This window comes from Poecilia latipinna, unplaced genomic scaffold (assembly GCF_001443285.1).
Source record: "Poecilia latipinna isolate Pla-1442-1.1 unplaced genomic scaffold, P_latipinna-1.0 Scaffold40, whole genome shotgun sequence".
NCBI classification, from domain to species: domain Eukaryota; kingdom Metazoa; phylum Chordata; class Actinopteri; order Cyprinodontiformes; family Poeciliidae; genus Poecilia; species Poecilia latipinna.
In genome coordinates, this window is record NW_015112656.1 from 508,749 (window position 1) to 532,299 (window position 23,551).

At 38.3% G+C, this 23,551-nt stretch overlaps 1 protein-coding gene across 2 annotated transcripts in view; it reads left to right on the top strand.

The window, feature by feature from the left end:
• Nucleotides 1-326: 326 nt before the first annotated feature.
• eml3 (EMAP like 3) overlaps nt 327-23,551 on the top strand; it is a 58,235-nt gene continuing 35,010 nt past the window's right edge. Inside the window, exons 1-4 of one of the 2 annotated variants that reach the window (XM_015047157.1) lie at nt 327-769; nt 19,160-19,336; nt 19,486-19,594; nt 20,097-20,573. In XM_015047157.1, the coding sequence (XP_014902643.1) occupies nt 745-769; nt 19,160-19,336; nt 19,486-19,594; nt 20,097-20,573 (788 nt within the window). In that variant the 5' untranslated portion in view covers nt 327-744. The remainder of the gene's footprint in view (nt 770-19,159; nt 19,337-19,485; nt 19,595-20,096; nt 20,574-23,551) is intronic. The other variant, XM_015047166.1, reaches the window with a different exon arrangement.

The window sequence follows — 23,551 nt, forward strand, 5'->3', positions numbered from 1 at the left end:
AGTTCTTTATGTCTGTAATGTTTTTAACTGTAAAGCGCTGTTTCTATTAGGTGCTCTATGAATAAAGGTTGTTTAATTTGAATCTGAAAAATTCTGAAGGGATCAATAATTATCAATAGTTGAAACTAAAGACGTGCTTTAATTTAATTTATTTTTTTTTATTTATTTTTGCCGTAACCTGAAAAAATACAGAACACCCTACAGTCCTCCATACATTTATGCTAAAGCCCAAGCTTGATAGGGTGCAGTAACACCAATCGTCTTGTGGTGACGACAGAGGCTCAATAACTGCAGACACATTTTGTCACACATGATGGGTATAAAAAGTTGAGGTCTTTGTTTTTGGTATTCCAGTTTCAAATCTCTTCGCCTATGGTTAGAGAAACTGAGATTATTACAGTTGGGGTGAAAGTGCTGTTGAGGAGACGTTTAATATGTTCTAAAATGCCATTAGAATAAACAACGTGATTTGTTTTTTTGTTTAGTTTAACTACATTTTTATAACTATCTGCTTTAGAGTTCTTAGTGTATCCAGTTCTGTTTAGTTTCGGTGCTAAACAGTGTTTTATTTAGAGGAGAAAACGCGTTTCCGGTGTTGCTATCCGCGCATATTTGGAGATTGACACGCAATGAGCGTGAATGCATGACTCTCCTCTCTCAGCATGGAAAACTCACCGTAGCCTGGCGTTGACTCTATATCCAAACAAACTGCACTTTTAAAGCTGGAACCTGGACTTCGGGATTATGGATTCCTCCACCAACAGTCTGGGTAAGTAAAAGAGTCAAATTCGCCTTTTGGTTTCAACTGGGATTAGATGTAATTATGTTGATCGCTGTGTGAAAACTTCACTCCCATGCAGCAAAAGAGTTTACCTCACTGTAAAAGCCTAAACGTTGTCTTTACTTTCGCTCAGCGCAGCTAAGACCTAGAAAATCAGATGTAACATTTATTAAAACTAACCAAACTGTCAGGTCTGTCGTCCTGATTGGACGCAGCTTTTAGGCGCAGTGCTGCCGCATTCTTCACCGTGTTTTGATGGAAGATTATAGTGAGGGCTTCGGACAGGCTCAAAGTGACTGCACACAGAGGAAGCTGAAGCACCAGTTCGCTCTCTCTCTCTTTTATTTTCTTTACTTTTCTTTTCTTTCCATATCTACAATATGTGTAAGAATCTAAGCATGACCGCAGCCCTCATGCGTGGGTGTGTGTGCGCATGTGGAAGAGCTGCAGATTTGTAGTTAGCGCTCCTGCACGCGCCAGAATCGCCCAGACTGTTGTTCAGTGCGCGCGGGCTGAGGTCAGATTTGCTGCGTGGAAACTTGGAGTTTCTCAGTTGGACCTTCCTGGGCTGGAAGACCTCTTAAATCCGGGTGAAAATGGAAGTAAAAGGGTTGCATCTGCAGCGTTGTGACTGTGCTCAGCATTAATCTGATTCCTCTGAAGAACCATCAAATAACTAAAAGGAAATTTCTAGAAACTTCCTTTAGTTTTAGATGTGAAATGTTTGATTTATCCCCTGCTTTAGCACTTCATTAGATTTGCATAAAACTCTGCATTACAAGTCAGTGGTATTCTGCGAGTAACAGCTGTGTGTGTGTGTGTGTGTTGTGTGTTGCACCGACCACTAACTGTTTGTTAGAAGCAGTTACACAATGATGCTGTTGTTGCACATGTGTAGCTGCTGCTCGCCCAGTTTATGTGCTGATGTTGATGTTTACCTGCCTTGTAAACAGATGGAGTGGAAAGGTACCGAAGAACTGTAAATATCAGCAGGAATTACTTTCCAGCGTCTGTGTGTGGCTGTGGTTTCCCTGCACAGGAGGGAACTTGGAGACTGATGCTTGTCTCAGCACAGCGCTTTGTTCATGGTGGAGGTCATGAACCTCCACCTTGAAGGTTCTGGCTCAACCTACTGATGTGTTGAGCCAGGTCCACATTCTACTGTCAGACAATTCTTATTATCACGAGTAAGAAAATGTATTATAGGCCTGTCACAATAATAAAGTTTCTGGACAATAAATTGTCCCAGATGTTATTGCGATAAACGATAATATTGTTGTTTTGAGACCATTTTCAAGTAATATAATGGTAATAGCATAAAATGGAAGAACATCAATAAACTTTAAATTCTAATGAATATTAAACACTGGGAAGGGAAGACATTTTAACTATCCAACATAAATAAAGAAAACAACAGACAATACAAATGAAATGAATTCTGGAGGGGCTAGTTGAGACCAAAGCAGAATTTTATTCAGTTTTTTGGTAGAAAGAGAGAAAAGAGAAAAACAATAAATCATGCAAATGGAAATGATTGAACTTGTTTTAATTTATCATACAATTAATTGATTTATTGATTATTGTGACAGGCCTAGATGTGTAGAGACAGATTCCATACACATACCTATCCAAACTGATGTACAAATTTGTCACATTATATTTAATAGGAATGCACAATATATTGGCATTAACGTTGGTATCGGCCATTTGTTTGTGTTTCAGCATACAGGAAGTGAGGAGCCATGTTTGTTTGGTCATGTGACAGTGATGCAGGGTGTTTAACTGAAAGCAGAGAAGCCATGTTGGTGGTGTCGAAAACGAAGGGAAATATGATATTGGTAAACATATCAGATATCGATATCAGCTCAAATTTTTCATATCAGTGCATCCCTAATGTTTAGAAACAAAACACCTCTCCTCTTTCTTTACCATTGTCACCATGTCTGCTTCCATCTCACATGCTTCAGCATCTCATCCACTAAAATCTGTATCGGCTCAGTCAAAGTCCGCAGCTGTTGGCCAAATACATGTTTGTCATGCAAAATGTGAGTGCACGGCATGTAGAACGCAATCACTTATTAATTGCTGTATCCAAGCGATGTGATTTCAGCATTGCACCGACATTGCAATGACATTTGTGATTTGATATATTGTGCCAGTCTAATAAAAACAGAATTAAATTGGTAATGTCACATACAGTAATTTGATCGTCAGTAACGTGCAAAATGAGCCTCCTGTAGAGGAAGAGTCTGTGAAGAGATCAGCCAATCAGAGCAAAGCTCTCCAAATTAGAAATCTACAAAGAATACTATCGAGGTGTAAATCTCTGACTTCATAATTAGATCATGATTCAGTGATTTAGTGAAAGTAATTGAAGTAAGGTGGGGTTTCAGTTTTGTGAATGCTCTGTTTTTTGTAACCTTGTAACATTTTAAACATACATTTAGTCAGAAATAGGAATGAAGCTTGAAGCTTGTTATTGCTGTACAAGGCAACATGCTGTACACAAACAGACCTGACACTAGAAATGTAGCATGATGAAGTCTGTGTGAGGTGATCAGCGTCTGTAATAGTGTCTGTTGGTCTGGAGACCTGCTATGAATATTCATACTGAATTATTGTCATTTTATTTTACAAATACAAATTCAACTCCGTCCCTTATGAAGGCATTTTAATATTAATGCTCAGACCAAAGTAATCTGGAATCCGTCTTTTTTGTGCTTTTTTTTTTTTTTTTGCAAAAAATAATCTCCAGTGATTTGTGCAGACATCAGCAGGAAGTTGCATCAGCCAATTGCAGCTATTTGAGTGCTTCGCTTGTCCTCCAGAATGTTGCAATGGTCCCTTTCAGAGGAGCAGACGTGCAGCTTTCCAGGAGTCTGCTGGGACAGAGTCTCTCTCTGTCTCTGGGAGCTTTACATTACCCAACATTTTGTTGCTCTGGCTGCATCATGTCTGCATGGAGTGAAAAGCTTTGCAGAACTAAGCTTTGGATTTAGCAGATGCCTCAGTTTTCTTTCGGCTGAAACTAAGGTATTCTCAGGTGGTGTAATTGTATTTAGTATATTTCACTTGATTTGGGTTTTGTAAACCATTTTAATACAGAATTTTTCATTCAGTCTCCTGAATCTATGCATTTTTCTTTTAACACACCAGTTTCAAAAACATGCAAGATTGAATTCCTCGAGGATGCAACGGTGGCTAAGGGGCAAAGCGTGTGACCATATGGAGAGGCCTTTGTCCTCAGCATGGCTGTCACGGGTTCGAATCCCAGCCTGCAGACATCTTTGCTGCATGTCTTCCTCCTCTCTCACAACCCACTTTCCTGTCTTACCACTATCACATAAAAGCTACAAGAGCCAGGAAAAAAACCTCAGAAAATACAAAGCTTTGCTCAAATTTCACAGTTAAGTTTAATAGAAAAAAAAAGTTGTCTCTCATTGAGAAGCTACTGGGATGAGATTACATATTGTGTCTTGGACACTTCAACAGCCGTTTGATTGTTGGACTTCAAATGTGCTCTTGAATGTGTTGACCTAGTTCAGTCTTCTTCTGCAGCTTGTTCACTTAATCCTTGTTTAAACGATTCTTATGAAAGAAGCAGACCAGGCAGATTCTACATGTTTCTGTCCCTGAGAGGTAACCGTTGGTTTGCAGAACGGATTCTTCATAGGCTGACTCTGAGTGGATGACCTACAAGCTGTTTCACCCTGAGATGCTGAGAGCTTCAGTGTGGCTCCACAATCTCCCACCCACAGTCACCAGACCGCTAACATGTTCTCATTCTCACTACCTCCTGTTCTAAAGTCATGTGGAGAACAAAGCATAGCGATCTCTCCTACATTTTAAATATTACAACACAATAAAACAAGTGGCCACATTAATAAAGTTTCTCAGAATCTTGCCAGGAAACTCATTGTTTAGTTTGAAAACTCTGGATTGGAATAATAGCTGTGGGGCAGTGTGTGTGTACATGTACTGTGTGTGTGCATGTGTGCGTGCATGCGTGCGTGTGTGTGTATTGGGTGGTGTTGTTCTGGAGGTTAGGAGCTCTCAACTCTGGGAGGTGCAATTGACCAGTTTAAAAAACTCCAAACGTGACCACCTCAATAAAAGTGGATTTCTTAACAGTTGTCTGCTATGAAGATTGCAGGTGTGTAACACAATGCCATGCTGCCGACATTATGTTATAGTTGACATAGTCATATATGCCTCTCCTCTCTTTGTCGTCTTTATAAGATTTTCTACACCTTCTGACATTTAGTGCAGTAAGCACCATCATATGTGTTACATTTAGAGGTCTTTTACATTGAAACTGAAAATATTATTGGTAACAAAGTCTGAATTTCATGGAATATAACAACCATTACTATACTGCGTTGCAAACCATCCTTTGCTGTTTTAATATAGATGTTATAATTTTCAGAGAAAAAGATCAAGCATATTCTGAGAACTGCTTCGTTAGAAGCAACTGCCTGTCTTAGGATTTATTTTTGAATAAAAAAGGTGAACCCACTGGGGCCGTCACCAGTCATCCTAAGTTTTACTTTCTTGGAAAAATACCTTTATAGCATTCAACGATTGACAGCAGCAATAGATTTTCTAAGACAGTGGTGTCCATACTTTTTGTCTCATACGCCAAAAATTGCCACGTCAGAATTACTTGCAGGCGAAAAAATATATAATTTGTTAAACAATTCAAAGTTACAAAGAAATTATATTACCTTCTCGACAATAAACTAAGTATACAATAATTTAATTAAACGAATAAAGTACTTTAAAGATAAAGATTTTTGTGTTATTAAAAAAGAGGCAGTCAATTTAAATTTTTTGGACTTGTTTGGGTAAAATCTTTTTTATTAGAATCCAAAAAACATGGTTTTTTTGTTTACTTGATTATTTTATTACCAAATAAACTAAAAAGGTGTTTGGGAACATTAAAGAAACTGTTGAACTTTCAGTATCTGTGGTATCTTTGTCTCACTCATTATGTTTCAAGTTGTAGTGTAGGTAGGAACTTTAGTTCAGTCAACAGAGACTTGAATGTCAGCTTGAGAAAAACAAGTTGTAAATGTCTGCCTAGAAGTCAGAAAGAGAGAAGTAAGCAAAACAGCATAATCACATGACCTGCCAAGTTACCAGAGCAGAATATGTTTTCTCATTTCATGTGTGGTGAATGAAGACCACAACTGGCATGTGGTCCATACTAGTTAGCATGTGGTCCATGCTAACTAGCATGGACCACACATCTCAGAAAAATTGAGGAATGTTTTCAGTAAAACGTTGCTATCAGGCAAATTGTAATTTTTAAAAAAATCTTACACTGAAGCAAAAAATAAGCCAAGAGAAGCAGTTCGGCTGTCCAGCGCTGCTGTTTATGCTAATACTAAGATGCTAGTGCGTTCATAGTGAAGATGGTACACAGTTTATGTTTAGCAGAAATGGTTTTATGAACTAGCTTTTTCTGTGTGAACATTTGTTGAAACCAGTCATTCAAAGGAGGAATGGGAAACTGGAATAAATTGGTCAAAAAATAGGCTCAGCATTAGTTTCACTGTTTCGAGACAAACATGGGAATATTTATATATATACCAAAAAGTATTCCTAAGGTGTATAACAGTGTTTATGTAGAGCTGGACTGGTAGCGTAGAACTGCAATAAAGAGGCCTGCAACCAAAGAGTTAAATCTGATAGACGGTTACTGAGTTAGCGAACAAACCCTTTTGTACAGCATGTATTGCACTGTAAATATTTGAGCCTTCATCAGTGTAAATGTGGGGATTCATCTCTGTTTCGATCAGCAAATAGTGTGTATGTCTGACTGCACCCAGTCATGTGTAGGAAGGAGGAAGAGAAAGTTTCTCACAGATGCCTCTGCTCTCTGTTTCTTTTCTCAGATGGGCCTCACATTCATGTGCAGGGGCGTACAGGATGTGAAGCAGTTGCAAACCAGAGGCCTAAAAGTAGAGTACAAAGTACTTCAGTGTTTTAGGTGGTTGAGGTCATTATTCAGCCTCCATGAGTGGTAACAAGAACATTAGTAGGAAGAACAAAATTTAACATTTCTTTGATGTAACTTGAAGTATAATTTAGATGTGATGTTTTTGCCAGTCCAGAAAGCAGCTTTCTGTTTGTGGGGTGTTGGCAGAATGAGGCTGAAATCCAGATATGCCTGGTAGCTTCTGTCTTCTGATTCAGCTTTATTGCTGGAAATGATCTGTTTGGATAAAAGCGCGCTTTTTGAAACTGGTATATCAACCAGTTGGACCAGAAAGACTGTGCTGTTGTTAATAGAGTCAACTTTGAACAGTTTAGCAGAGTGTTGCAATGCAGCAGCTGTCTGAGCACCAGCCTCCCACAAGATCTGGAGTAACACTCAGGCTTTCAGAAAAACAAAAGTAATACACAATCTCTTGTTTTAAGGCTCAAAGTTCAGGTTTTTCATCTGCAAACCATGTTACTAGTATGAAGCTTATAGTAGACATGTATTATTAGGTGCATTGTATAGGTGCTTTATTTAATTGTATGAAAGCAAAGTGATTTCAACATAATGTGAGGGGAAGTTTTCTAGGGTGAGTCAAAAGGCTAGAGTTCTACTTTTCTTTTTATTCTGCTTTTAAGTAAGAAAAATTAATATTTTTGCTAGTGGTGGGACTATATTGAAATTTTGAATCGAGTTAATTGCAGGATCTGTACTTAATTAATTGCGTTGTAATCAGAAACTATACATCGACAAAATAAGAAGAAAATTCAATTCAAAACCCTAAAATGTCAAATAAATAGACATATGAGCTCAACAACAAATATACACTGCTTAAAAAAATAAAGGGAACACTCAATACATCCTAGATCTGAATGAATGAAATATTCTCATTGAATACTTTGTTCTGTACAAAGTTGAATGTGCTGACAACAAAATCACACAAAAATCATCAATGGAAATCAAATTTATTAACCAATGGAGGCCTGGATTTGGAGCCACACACAAAATTAAAGTGAAATGTTCCCTTTATTTTTTTGAGCAGTATATTTATAGTGTTTAATCTGTTCTTCAGGTTCTTCAACCATCAAATTGGACCAAAGTTCTATTCTATCTGTTCATCTTTCCAGAGTTTCAGGAACTCCTGATCATTCATGGAACTTCTTTAGAAATCTGGACTGTGGACGTCTGTGCTGCTGCTACATGTTTAGCATTCAGATGCTATTTTAGTCCTTTTGGCACAACTTGAACACAATAATAGTCTTTTTCAGCGTCCAATCAAATCGGCTTTAAAAGCAAAAATGAACCTGAACCAACAGAAGCAGCTCCATCATCCAGCACTGTTGTTTACGGATGTCGCTTGTGCGTCAAATTGACGGGCATACCAGAAATGCATGAACACTAAGGTTCTCACTGGAACCTTAGTGTAAGAAAAAAGATTATGTAAGAAAAAAATAATTAATTGCGTTAAAATTTTTTAAATGTTAAAATCTATTGAATTCATTGAAATTAATTTAAGTCCTAACTCCAAATATGGATATTAGCATAAAAAGAGATGCACTGATCACCTTTTCCTGACTGATATCTATTGTTTCAACATGGTCTCACCTGATGATGCCAGCTTAGACCATTTCCAACTGAAAAGGTCTCTCCCCATCAAAACCTATGTACCTGGCCTTTAACTGATGCTTAGTTAAATTAAGAAACAAACATCAATGTTCATGTTGTATAGTGGTGTACTTGGAGAACAAAAACAAGACAGGTACCATAATTTGACAGATTTTTCAGTAATTGTCCTGCATTTTTTCCAAACTGAAACATGATGGAGGAAAAGGAACATTGAAAGATTTTTGAATTGTAGATGGGGACCAAAAGGGAAAATTGAGTATGATCTGTTTACCAGTACATCTCTAGTCTAAAACTAGTTATTCAAACTTTCAGAAGCTATTTAGGTTTTCTTTTAACCATAGCTGTTTTATTTATTTTTTTATTTTTGTATTTATTTATTTATTTAATTTTTCTGTCTATTCACAATTTAGACATAGTTATCCTCCATCTGCTCATACTCTTCATTGCAAAACTATTCACACCATTGAACTCTTGTTGTCAGTCTTACTGTGATTTAATATAACAATGCAAAGTAATGTGACGGTGTAGAAGTGATTATGATCATCAAGGTTCTCTTGACGCTACATTTTTCTCTGTAACATTTAGGTTAGAATGACTGCAGCCTAAATCCAGCTGTGTCTAGGTTCTGATGTTGCATACAAAGAGCATCACCTTCACCTCCTGCTTGACATGCACTTAATTTGCCAACACAAAAGTGAGAGTATCCCTGCCTGTCACTGTTGATCATGGCTCCGGCTGGAATGTTCCTCCAGAAAAATTCCAGCCCAGTCATGCAGGCAGATTCCAAGTCCAATTGTATCCATTCCAATTGATCCAAGATGCCAAACGAGGCGGTGAAGTTCAGTTTATTACTCAAACTGGTTGAAAGGTTTTCAATGTAAGGAAACCCAACAGTATTGCATCAAGTTGTTAACTTTGCACCAGTCCATTAGCCGCTAGATCGCATGGCATCCTGAGCTTTGCAGCAGTCTCTCATACCGAGCATGCTTGTAGCGACAGCACAATGGAGAGCTCCCCTTTAACAGGAAGAAACCTCCAGCACAACCTGAACCATCCACCACATCCAACATTCCTTCTTTCTGCCTGGAGACGGACTTCAGCGGGTTTACCAGATCACTAGTTCATTTCATGGGAAGATCAATAGATCACCTGCAAATCCTCTGATTACTGGGCAGCTCTGTTCCTAAGATCTGCCAGCTGAAGAGTAGCTATCGCTGGCAGTTGGTATAGCTGGCTCTAGAAGCCGCCCCTCACCATCACACACACACACACACACACCCGAACATGCACACACTCACACACGTATACACTTCCTAACCATTACTAATCTATTCTTAACCTTAACCAAAGTTTAATTCACAAAATTTTCTCATTTTCCACAAATGACCTTTTTTTTGTTAGTGGTAAATTGTCCTCTATAAGTACACAAGAACACACGCACACACACACACACAAACACACACACAATCACACGCACAGCTCCTAAATGAATTAACCAGAAAAACAGGCGTATATGTTGAGACGTGTTTTGTTGTCATTTTTGGCAGCGCTGGGTCTGTCCTTTCAGAGGAGGCGGAGCAGATCCCACTCAACCAAAACCAGTGAGCAGATAAAGGAACCGTGCTCTATGACTCAGGCCTCCAAATGTTTGTAAGACCATTTCCAAAAAAAAAAAAAAAAAAAACTGGTTCTGGGTTTAAGATGAATGAAGGCTTTCCAGCAGGCCTGCATGTTGACTCTGTGACAGGGCCATCGTGACTTTTTGAGCTTCTCCTTTCCCCTGCTCATAGAAATTTCCACTGATTCTTCAAAATGTTGCAATTGAAAGATTTATAAATCATTTCTACTTGTTTATGAGCATGTAGGGAACTTATACATTTTGAGTAACAACATCCTGTCAACACCGCAACATGTAAATTAGTGAAAGAAGTTTATAATGGATTTCAGAGAAAAGCTGTGTTCTGGGTTGGAGATGTAAAGTAATAATGACATTTATATGAAATAAAACCTTTTTGACCTTCTTAATGACATAAATGTGGAAGTTGGTTCTTTTCAACAGCAGTTTGACATGCACCGATCAGGCCGACTGGGATACTGATCTGAGTTCAGTTTTGAGGCTGCATGAGCTACAACCTTCAGATGTTTTCAACAAAGTTTCTGGAAACACCTGACCGGGTTGAAGTCAGGGTTCAATGCAAACGAGTCAGGTTCCTCCACAAACTACTCACTCATTCATGTCCTTATGGACCTTGCTTTGTGTCACGTTCACAGTGCTGTTGGAACTCCAGACACTTTCCACTCAGTCAGAACGTTAAAACGTCTTGGACTGTTACAGCATTATGAGTTTTCTTTACTGGAATGAAGAAGTCAAGCACAATTCCTGAAAAAAAAAAAAAAAACATTATCCACATTTCAACAAACTCAGCAATTACAAAAACGCAGTCAGGGAGGCATGACTGTCCACTCCAGAGAACACTTCTCCACTCCTCCGTTATCTAGGGGAGGAGTAGTGATTTCCACACATGCATGTGAGACTTTGCATTGCATCTGCTGAGGTGAGGCTCAGATAATGCTGGTCTGCATGCCTTGGTGCTGAATTTTCTGTGACCACTGATGTGATTTGAAACCTGAGTTCAGTGGATGGGAGAGCAAGAACTTCTGTATATTTTGTGGAGGTTTGGACTAAGCTGGTCTAATCGCTTCAAGTTATGATTAAACTGAGTAAGGTTTAAAAAACTGTAAATCATGTAAAATGGCAGAAAGCATTGAGCTTCATGTGATTCAGTAGAAATCAATTTGTGATTTTCTTTTTCAGTTCTGATATTGCAGCAATTGTTGGTTTATTTGAAAGCTAAAAATGAAGAACGAGTATTAAATATGACATGTTCATGTGTTTGTTCTGCACTGGTGATGAAAGACTCATTTTGATCAGATGTGTCTGTAAAGTGTAAGACACATTCCCGACAGTGGCAGAGAAAATGAGTTTGTCTTTCTAAAATAACATGTTCAGCTGTAATTTAGATCTGAAACTATTTCTCCATCAAACAACAGCAGAGCCTCTGGGAAAATGCAGCACTGATAGGTTATCTATAAGGGAGATGAAGAACAGTTTTATTATTCCCTATAATTTTAAAATTATTTCTAAAGATACTTGTCCCATTCAGTATGCAAAGCAAACTCTTGGATTGGATAATTGAAATTTATGTTTAAATTAAAGATGTTTTTTTTCTGCTGTACTGTAAATCAAGATATCGTAGATGAACAAGTTCTCAGGCTTTTCAGCTGTCAATGTTTTGGTGGTGAACTTTAAAAATTAATAAATTCATCTTTATTGGGTTGAAATAAACTTAAATCTAGTTATTGTTAAGAAATACCTGACATGATGTACCAAAAACTTTTCCAGCTCCCTTTTTGACCTCTGTGCTGCAGTTCTCCTTCTGACCAGAAGGAATAGTTCAGCTTTACTGGCAGTCATTCATATTCTATATTTCATCCTGTTGGAGTTTAACAACTCAAACCCAGTGCAACATCAAAATACTCATGCATCTAGATTTTAACCAAAAAACTGCACAAAAACTTATATACAGCATTTCATGTGCATTCATACATCACTTCCTGCTCATTCCTCTTCTGACTGGTGTGTAGCGAAAAATCTGCAGCAAGACAACGCAACAGAGAGTGACTCAGTCTCCAAATGTTCCAAACTTTCTGCTGCGCCATTATTAAGCCTTAATGTCAGCTGGAACAGTGGTGCAGTTGCTGTGAATTTGAAATGTGGAGCAGATTCCTGCTTCTCTGGAGCTGTTGCCACACTTTGATGAGTCATCCATGGTCTTGGCTCAGAGATGAAAAACTGAAAACAAGAAAACCAGACTTGTAGAGTGGAAAAGTAACTGAATTAGTGTGTGTGTGTGTGCATGTGTGTGTGAGTGATAGAGAGGAAGAGAGAGAGAGAACCTAGCTGTGCTTTGGAATGAATATCCAACCGATAAAATGTCTAAATACTTTGTGGTTAGGGCTTTATGACTTTTCTGGAAATAGTTTGTACTCCATAACAGAGAGAACTTAACATCTTAATGATTTATTTTTATGTGTAAAAATAAATGATAGCCAAGTTACCTTTAGGACTTTCCAGTTGCCACTGGAAAAATAGTGTTCTGTAAGGGACTCGGCTAACCTGACACACCTGTTGGTTTATCAGGTTGGACCTTCTGGGAATTCTGAGTCTGTTTGAAAATATCTGAAAGATTACAGAGGAAGTCAGCCATCTTTCTTGTGCACATTCTTCCTCATTTAATTGTTCATTCCTTCAGTTTTTAAAGACCCTGTGTAACCAACCTCTGGCAGCCACTGAATAAATTGTGGTAACACCAACTTTAATTACAGCACTCCACACAGCGATCGTTAAAAGTAATGCTGTGATCGTTCCTTTACTGTAGGGGAAGGGGAAGAGTGTAGTTTGGCCAAGGTACAGGTTCAAGAAAGGAGTCAGTGTTTCACATGGGAAGGTAACTGTTACCAGAACCAGGATCTTTTATGCAAATAAGCATTGACTGGTATGTAAACAACATCCAAATATAAATGAAACAGCATTTTAAAAGGGTATAAAATATAATTTGCATGAACTACCTTGAAATTTGAGAAACAGGATGTAAAATATCAGTCTAGCTTATCTTTAATTTCGCCAGTTTGTAATTTGCTTGAAGCAAATTAACTATTTTGGGGGCCTTGAAAATATTTAAACCTCTTTTTGTGGTGATCTGCATTAGCAGCAAAAACTTGGATCCACAGCTGAAGCTGCGGCCGTGCAGCTGCAGAGGGTTCTGATGACTAATCCATTCTTATTATCGAGGTACATCCAGCTTCGTGAGGCTAGAGAAACCTGCAATTGTTTCCAAAAACTGGAACGTCTTCTGCACTTCCCAGAGTAAGAATAAAATGTCTGGTGAATTGTATGCTTTACGTCCCACATAGATAATAAAGTAATCAAACGTCCAAATATGAAAGCAACAGGTTGAAGTATAATTATCATAATGCCTTTCGGAAAAACTACTGTTACATTGCCATACTAGTTTCTTTTAGTCCTGATTAGATATCAGAATGTAAACCTAAACATGCAATAGGCAATTTAGGAATAATAATGTTAAATAAAAATAACTACATTTTACTAAGTGTACAATCATTTTTTTTTCTTTCTTTAAAGGACTTGTAATCATTGTCAATGTTGATGTCAAATTTATTTATATAGCACCTCTAAAAACAGGTTTAAAACTACACCAAGGTTCTGTACAAAAACAATAATTATGACTTTGCTATTTGCTGCTGAAAAAGCACAAACTAACAAAAAAGTTGAGAGTATGGCGAGTTAGGAGACACCTTGAGAATTTACTGTATTTATCCTTCAAAAATTGATTGTGAAACTCCTTCATTGCCAGTTTCATGGCCAGTAAAACAGACTGGGCCATTCATTTTCCCATTAAATCCAGGCCACTAAGTAGTGGACTCCTCTGCCAAAAACAGATTCAGTGTTTCTTTACAGCAGCAGTGGGTGTTGTCCTCCAAACTTTCAGTTACATGAAATATTCAGTGAGTCAAAAGGAAATTGAAGGAGAAACTATGAGTGACTTTAAAAACTTTTATCAGTTAATCCTCGATGTCTCTGAGAGTTTATTTCTCTTCAGTGTTGTGTTCAGAAGTTTTGGAATCCACAAAAATTCCTGAATCAATTAATTATTGTATTGTCAGTTACATTTGTATAAGTAAAGATGGGACAGGGGTTGTTTGTAACTTAAACAACCTCTTGGAGGAAAAGCCCAACTTCCTGTTTGGCATTCCTTCCTGGTGAGAGTTACCCAGTTCTCATTGTTCTGCTTTGTTCAAATTTCTCTAATTACTGCTGTGTAATGACAGAAAATCATCTGAAAGAGTTTAACGTTAATGTTCAGGCTCGGTTAGGTCTCGTTCTTTTTAAAAGCAGACAACTCTTCACTAGACCAGTGATTTTTTTTTTTCATTTAAGATTAATCTTCCTGTTTTTAGTTTACTATTTTGCTGGATTTATGCTTCAATAAGCTGTAAACATGTTGTATATTTTTTGGTGTACTGTTCAGTTTTTTCAGTTTTCTTCTCAAAGATGATGCTAAACACAAAGTGAAAACCGGCACCTGTAGAGGAGACCCCCCTTACAAAATACTTCCAGAATAAAAACATGATTCACCCACAATTTGAAACTCAGGTCTAATCTCTTATTAAATCAATATATTTGATTTAATTATAATATAAATAAATCAAACGATTCTGCCTGTAACCATTAAGTTTGGAGAACACAAAGAATGTAAATATTTCTGTTAATGACAGGGTTCCAGTTACTTGACACATACTGTACTGATGTAAAACATAACCTAGGCTTAATGAAGTGAAGTTGTTTGTGGCTTCTTTACGCAGAGAGAGCAACAGTATGATGATACGTCCAGGTATGGAGGTGCTCCTTTTTATTTTATTTTATTATTATTATTATTCTTTTTTTTTTTTTTTTTGGAGAACATGCTTTTTTTTCTTTTTCTGTTTTGCTCTCCTTTCTTACTGTGTAGAAACATTTTGCAGCATGAATATCAGCATGAATAAGTGAAGTTGGTGTGCATAAAGGGACTGGTGACTGGTAGACTTTTTCTAACTGACTGGTAGAAAAACTCTGACTGGTTGCAGCCAAGACGTAAAGTGAAATAGATCCCAGTCTTTGTTACAGAAATGATTCCTAAGCTGCACTTTGTTCATAAAGCTGTCCCGGTTTGGACAGATGCTCCACAGCGTCACATTCCATTCCATGACTTTACTCTGCTCAGGTCAAGTTTCTGCTTCATCAGGATTAGGAGACATAACCAGCTGAAAATGATTAGTTCATATGAACTCTTCTTGTTCATGCCGATCTATCGCTGTCTGAGTGTTGAAGCAGAGTCGAGGTTTTGTGAGGAAATTGCGTTTATTTTTAAATGGTAGTGGATCATTAATGCTGCACATTGACATATGTGTGTTCTTCCATTTCTCCTGAAAACAGCAAAGCAGGAGGCCAGAGTGGGGCTCAGAGTTCTCATGTGGTTTTGCTTTTCTCAAACTTTTCCATCCACATTTCATCATCTGCCTCATAAAGTGAGACTGGAATGTTTTGTTTATCATCCAGTTTTGTGAGGAGAGTTCAGCCTCACCAATAAAGCTCTGATACATTTTCTGTTTTGCCTATAAAATGTTTTCACTTTCTTTGGTGTTTTCTCCTTTTTACTGCTTGATCGAGAACATTTGACTTTGAAAGGTGATTTCTACAAAATACCCACAAAAAAACTGACATAAAATAGCAATTGCATAAATATTCACCCACTTCATGTCAGTATTTAGTAGCTGCTCCTTTGGCTGCCGTCCCACCACAGAGTCTGCTGAGTCAGGCTGTCATCTGGACGCTGCCATGCTTCCAGAGTCTGCTGCTGAGAAGCATCCCCACTGCATGATGCTGCCACCACCATGGTTCCCTGTGGGGATGATGTGTTTGGTGTCCACCACACTTCGCGTCTTGCCTGAAGGACAAAAAGCTCCAATTTGGTCTCATCAGATCAAAGAACTTTGTGGACCTTGGAGTCTCTATCTGGACTCTAGTCCAGTCCTCATGGCTTCTGTCCCATAAAGATTTGACTGGTTAAAAACTGGACAACAGTTGCTGTCTGCAGAGTCACTCCATCTCAACTGCTGAAGCTTGTGGTTCATTCAGCATTGTCTCACTAGTTTGTGAAGACAGATTGACCAGATTATTTCCATTTATTGATGATAAATCTAACTGAACTCCAGGGAAAGTTCAGGGCTTTAAAGAATTTTTTTTGTATCCATCCCCCGCCTTATACTGTTCAACAGCTGTTTTTCTGACCTAGAGCCACTCTCTTCTTCTCCACAAATCCTTCAGAACAGCAAAACCTAACTTTAGCAACAACTAACAATCAAGATCCACAACCAGGAATTATACGGTGCCAGTGATTGCAGTCTGCAGATTCATTTCTGCATTAATTTAGATTCTCTAAAGCAGTTGCTCTTTCCATATAGTACCTCTGTACCTCTTTGGTCCACAATCACAGGTTCTAAGGAAGTTTTGTCTTTTAACACCAAACCCTTTTTAGTACAATGATAAGGTACAAAGTCTACACCACTGAGGACTTGCTTTGTTTTATGGCTTTGTAAGCGCCTGTGGCTTTTGGTTACCCTGTATAAAGGCCAGGGATGGAAGAACAGAGAGGGTGTGGTGTGTGAACTCAGCCAGTAGCTTCTGTGTATGAGGTGACTGAGCAGAGGAGCTACTGGTTTTCAACACACACGTGTGTATGCAGCTGAGCAAAACCAACTTTTCATTTTTAAAGGCTCTACTGTTTAGTAATGTTGGCTGAAAATATGTTTCATAGTTTTAACTACTTGTACAAGTTGCTACAAATAGTTAGACTTTGATTATTATTTATAGGTTATAAACTTGATTTATTAGAAATGGTCCAACTTTGGCTTATTGGTTGGTGCACATTTCTATAAACATTTTTAGATTGAGTGTTTCACACGTGTGACGCCTTTAACAATATGTAGGGAAATGATGAAAAATGTTAATACAAAACATTGTTGTATATGTTTCACTTTCAGTTTAATTTCTGTGCAAGTCGAACCAAAACTATATAAAAAAATTTTTCTCCAAAGCAGACTCGGACGCACCCTTTCATTAAACCTGGCTAAATATAGCAAATGCTCTCGAAGAAAGTTCCCTATTTCCTGTTCTTCTATCTGAGAATAGATTTAACTTTTCCTGTTCCAAGGAAATTGAAACCAATTTACCAGGACGACCTGTGGGATCTTTTGAAGTAATTTACAGATTTCCTTCCTACAAAAATGTTACCTTAGTCATTTTATTGAAATGAGTAAAGTTTATTGTTGACCAGGTTGGAGCAAAAATATGCACTCAATTTCTTTTCAAAATTGCATGAATATTTGGGAGCACAAGTACTTTCAACCTAACTATTTTGGTTTCACATGGCAACCGTTTGGTCACCACTAGTTTATGTCCTGGTACATCCCAAAAAAATCCATTTTGATAATTACGGCTTACAGATAAGGAAAAGCCAGAACTCGCTGTCTCAGAAAATTAGTATCTTACAAAACATAAAAAAGAATAAAAGACAGAAATTTCAGGTAAGAAATTTATCATAGCTTCCTTTGACTATCTTTAACTGTTATTCTTTATTTAATTTCTGAAAACCGTACAGAATTTGCTCATTGCGATTTATCTCCATGAAAGCAAACGGACTGCTTGAATGTTGGATTCTCAGGTTGATAGTTGCCAATAGTTTCCTTGTTGCTGACAGCTGCTGGCTGTTTGCCTGCACCATGACATATTATGTTGTCAACTGAGCATAAAAGAGCAGTGAGCCTCATGCAAGTGCTGGCATGTCGTAACTGATTCTCTGAGGATGTTTTCTGTTCAGCTGAATTACTGGAGGTGATTTCATCATCACTGCTCTTACAAAACACCTCTGGTTCTTCTTTCTTGGAAGTGGAAAGACTATTGCTTCTACAGTGACGTCTTTTTTGAATTCCTCTGAGCTGAGAAAAGTCAACGTAGCGATAAGGTCAGAGTGAAGAACACATGTAACTCAACCAGCTGTGATCCCAATAACTGATAAATAAGATCCACATTTAACAAACAAAGAAATAAGTTATTGGGTTACATAAATAGAAAAATCTGTTAAAGTTTTTCTTCCCCAGTTTGATTCCCAGACTCAAACCATTTGCTGCCTTTTTTCTTATCCAGCTGTTGTTGATTTGAGGCCAGTAGAGCCACAGGAAGTTTTGGGAGGAAAAACGGATATTCTTTGCATCAGCGCATAATAAAGACGTCTATATGGTCTTCCCACATCTCAAAATCTATCTAAACTTGTGTTGCAGGAGGACTTCTTTCTCTCTGATTGTCTTTACGTCTATAGAAACTAGGGGTGCATGATTTATCGGCCAGATGATGTATTGGAACTGATTTCCTTAATTTTGATATTTACATGTGAAGTTGATTTTATTCCCCAATCTTATCTATCTCAGTTAAGGTCTAAAAATCAATAATTTTCTCTTCTGCTCTTTTGACTGATAGGCCCAGGTCATGTCTGCACATTTAACAATAGGCACTCCACTTCTACCACCTCAGTGACTTTCTTGCTATATTTAGCAATATTTCACAAAAAAAAAATGGTATTGGTAAAAATCTGAATCAGCAGACCAGGCTTTTTAAAAGATCTGTAATCAGAAAACTGCAATCAGTGCAGCCCTACTAAGAACTTGTTCATTCTTTTATTCTATGAGCTAGCAACGGAATAAATCTATTAAAAAAATCTAAATTTTTGGCACTTGTCTTGGTTTAACGTGTGTGTATTTGAAATGCTCTTTATCATGGAGGTAAAAAACTTTGAAGAGAAAATGTGCATGTGTTAGTTGTTTCAGATTTATCCTACAGTGAAAGTTGCCTCGTCTTGGTTCCTGCACAGCTCATCAATCAGTGGATCATTATTTAAAATATACAAAGGTACTTTCATTCAGTGTAAGCAATACTGCCGATATTAATCAGTTGGTTTCAGAGGATTTTATGTATTTTGAAAAAAAAAATTAAAACTAAAGTCGAGGCTCGTATTTCCTCAATGAGCATCTTCAAACAGATATGTTCTCAGTTGAGGCATTGCTTTTTACAAAAATATTTTGCGGACTACTTGCAGATGATGTGTCAGCAGACGGCAGCACTGATTACCCCGACCGCAGTTCCTCCTTGGAGGTGCGTCTGCAGGCGCAGGAGGATGAGATCACGCTTCTGAAGTCGTCGCTGGCTGACGCCCTGCGGAGGATCCGGATGCATGATCAGCTGCTCCCATTACTGAAGCAGCAGCTGATTGCAGGTCAGTGTTTGGTCAGATCAGAAGCTGGATTTGTGTCAAATCCTTACCGTCCTGGGCTAGATTAAACATACTGTCATGTTCTTGTAATTGTGCATGCAGAAAGAGTGAATGCCCTCACAAATATGGACTATTCCTTTTGATTCCCCCAGTGAACCCCAGTGCTGCCCGGGTACTGAACTCAGATGGTTTCACCAGCGGCAGAAAACTCTCATCAAGTTCGGCCAACGATGGAATTTACCACGCTGCCACGGCTGCCAGGTGATTCCCACTCAGAGCCAGGCTGCGGCTCACAGCTGCACCATTTACTTTAGCATGACTGCTGATCACCTCTCATTTCTGCCAACTATAATTTTAAATGTTAGTAAAAAGTGACAGTTTTTACTAACTACTACTACTACTACTAGGTAGTTTATAGTCCTGATGGTCGTGGCAACATTTCAGAAATGGGGACCTAGATGCTGCATGCTGAGGGACTCCTACTAAAAAAGATGAAATGAATAACAAAGTGCTTCAATACAAAGATATAAGACATCATTTGCAAATTTTGTAGGTTTGCAACAGAAAAGTGACGTACAAGTCCAGGTTGATAGGATTTCCTGAGGCATTAACATGAATGGTAATAACAGGAATGTTGTATTGTTTCTAACATGTTACAGGCTTGTTCTAAGTGACGCTGGTCTGTTGAACGTTGGTTGTGTTCATATGTTTGTCTTGCTGTATGACTGGCCTGTGTGGTTCCCAACTTCTGTACCTTCTCCAGCCAACAGTCAGAGAGCATTGTGAGCAATGCTAACGGCTACATAGGAAGCGGAATATCTGCAGAGCAGCAAGGCAGACTGCCATCACTGGATAAGGCAACTCAGACAGAGCCCACCATGTCCGCGCTATCGAGACGTGTTCAGAGCCTCCATCTTGAAGATGGCCTTCCTCCAACGGAGCTCGTGCACGATGGGACACGAGGCAAACTCCATCGTGTCCCTGGCATGGAGGACGAGGAAGAGGAGGACCAGGTGGATGAAGAAGTCAGAGGGGACCAAGAAAAAGAAACGAGTTGGGCTTCGTCAGTGGAAGAGCCTATTCAGCCAACAACGGTGAGATCCCTTCAGAGGGAAGAATGCCTGGATAGAAGCTGCTCTCCTGATGAACCGGGTTCTGCCCCGGCCTCTCTCGGCTCAGACCAAAACCTCAGCCTGCGATCTGGACCCCTGTCCCCCATCCAGGAAGGAGAAAGGACACTGTGCGTGAGCCAGCCTCACCGCTGCTTTCTGCATAACCAAATTAATCTTGCATGGCTTTTTAAGACTCAATCAACTTCGATATTGTCTGAGTTGGATTCTGCAAACCCCAGTTGTGCTGCCACAGGTCAAACCTTTAGCTATCAGAATCAGAAAACACCAAGGGGCTTGGGGGTGGTGAGGGTCTGTTTTCTAAAATAATCCCAATGGAATTTTGCCCATGTATTTGATTAAGTTGTTGGGAAAACATGGAGCCTGAGTGGAGCATTTTATCCGGCTGAGCGACATGTTCATAATTAGTTCAACTACACTGCAGCAAGTGGAAGATGTGATGTGAGGTCAGGTCAACGTGAGACCACAGAAAGGTGTATGGTGAGGCTAGCAATACACACATGCTTACACTGAACAGGTTAGGCTGTGCGTAAACCTTAAAGCTGTAACTTTTCAAAGGGCATCTGTCCAGACAGGCAGCACTAAAGGAACTGTTCATGAAAAAACTGCCATATAAAGGATTAGGTAAAGACAATAACAAAGAGCTGCTATTCAACTGGGTTTTGCAGAAGTAATCTAATCACTGAATCACTCACCACTGTCCTCAAATTCTGGGATGAATACTTTGGTTCTTCTCTTCCGACTCTTTTGAACAACTGCCTTTCCAGTGGTCTGTAAACAACATAGTGGTGAAGCACAGCTGCTTTTGTTTACTGGGACCAGTTCTTGTGTATGACATTCCTTTTTGTCCCCAATGCTTTTTGTGGCTTGGAAGAGGGTTTCCTATGTAATGGGTTTCATACATTCAGGATCTCTCTGGTGGCCCTTGATCTACCTCTGATCAATGCCTTGAATGCCGAGTGGTTTCCAACTTAAACTCGGCCTTTTCATCTTCCCACTAAAATAAGTTCACAATATACAACATTTGCTGTTGGCAATGCAACTGTTCCACTGACACAACAAAACTACGCTGAGCTAGAGCTCTTCAAGCTTCACCTTTTTGAATTAATGTCACAATCTTTCAGTTAATGGTTAATGGTCTGAATTTATGTCACACTTTTCTCACCATACTGACCACCCAAAGTACTTTCAATCAGTCACATTCAAGTAATCATATTCCGGTAGGCAGACACGTAGACCTATGGGGTAAAGTGCCTTGCTCACCGGCACTTCAACATGTGACAGGAGGACGCTGAAATCAAATCCACATTTTTCAAAAAGTATAATCAGAAAAAATCTGATACTTTTTTTGAAACACTTTAGAACCTAATTACATATGGTACCAATATTAACATTTAATCAATCAACATATATGTATATTCATTTAAAAACAATAAAATTCCAGAAATGAACGTGAAACTGTTATTAAGGGAGACAAAGAAACACGAGTAATGATCTCAAATCTACCTGTGCAGTCTGTCGTCTGTCCTGAACCTCCAACTTTCCCCAGATATCTCAGATACAGTTCATGCTATTTACTCTGAGATTTCTCTGCACTCTTATAGAAATCTTTACATTGCATGAAATATGAATTAAAAAAAGTGATTGTACATGTAATGAAAACATGTTCTTTCCTGTCCTTAAGTTGATGCCTCCTGGAAACCAGAACTTATTGCTCAGAGGTTTTGTGTAGTGTTTCTGACATTTTGCAGAAAATGGTTTAAATGATTTCTATCTAACTTGGGTTAAGGTTAAGACAGAACCACAATTCTGTAAAGTTATTTTAGATTTTTTTTAAACATATGGTTCATTGTGAGATGACTAAAGGTTTCCTTAAGTATTTAGAAAGAAGGTTTATTGCCAACAGAGTTTCACTTCCTTTATCCAGGCTACCATGAAGCAGTAAATGGATCTTTTGTTAGTTCTTCATGGTGTGTTTTTTTTTTTTTTTTTGGTACATCAGCTAATCATCAGGAAGTGAACTGTGGTAAATATAGTTTTTGCTCTTTTTACATGAATATGTTTGTTATGGAGACTAGAAGTCCCGTTACTTGACGAACTGTAACTATTGGTATTGAAGGATGTATGATTGACCTACAGACCAAATGGTTGCTTATTTCAGTTTGTTCTTGTAGTTGAGTTCATATTTTGAGAGACATTGTTGAGAAGCAGAGGAACTGGCCATCCTTCCACTATAAACAGAATGCAGCTGCAAATATCAATTATGTTTTTCTTTAATTCTTTTGGTTTAACTGATCAGTTTAACAACTTCACTGTTTAGTGGAACAAGCACTCACTTCTTAGTAGCAAACATGTTCAGGGCACAAAAGACAGATAAGAGATTTTTATTTTGTAGTTTTTGGGCACCCCCACCCTTTCTAATGCCGCCCTGGGACACCACCCTTAGAGCTCATATCAAAAACTGCCACTGATTTCCATTAAACATTGAGTTTCTTGTCTCCCAAGACTGGCAAGGTTTGGTAAATTGTTATTACAAAGCCATCTAGTTAAATCATATGTAATTTTAAACAATTCTATGAATATATACCATTTAATCAAAAGCACGGAGGTTCAGATTGAAGTCCAGACACATACAATCCAGTTCCAGCAAACTATACAATACAGATCATACAATACCAATATATATATTAGAGATGTGCCGATCAGGTTTTTTCCTTCCGATTCCGATTCCGATCATCCATTAGGGCCGATCACGGCCGATCACCGATACCCATCACATAATTATTATTTTTTTAATCATAAGCACTACTGGTTACATTATGTGGAAAAAAGAACCATGAATTCACCTTAATTTAGACAAAAACTTTTTAATAACTTTTTCCAAGAAAAAAACAAAACAGGTATTGTGCAAATTGTACTGCTTTGATAATACTATCTTTAACAGATTGAAAACATATGAAGACACTGAAGCGGCTAAATAATGCAAAAAGTCAAAATAAAACCTGTCAACATTGCCAAAAAATTCACGTATAAAACTCAACATTCAAAGGCAAATACAGGTTCCATTACAATAAACAATCCTGAGTTA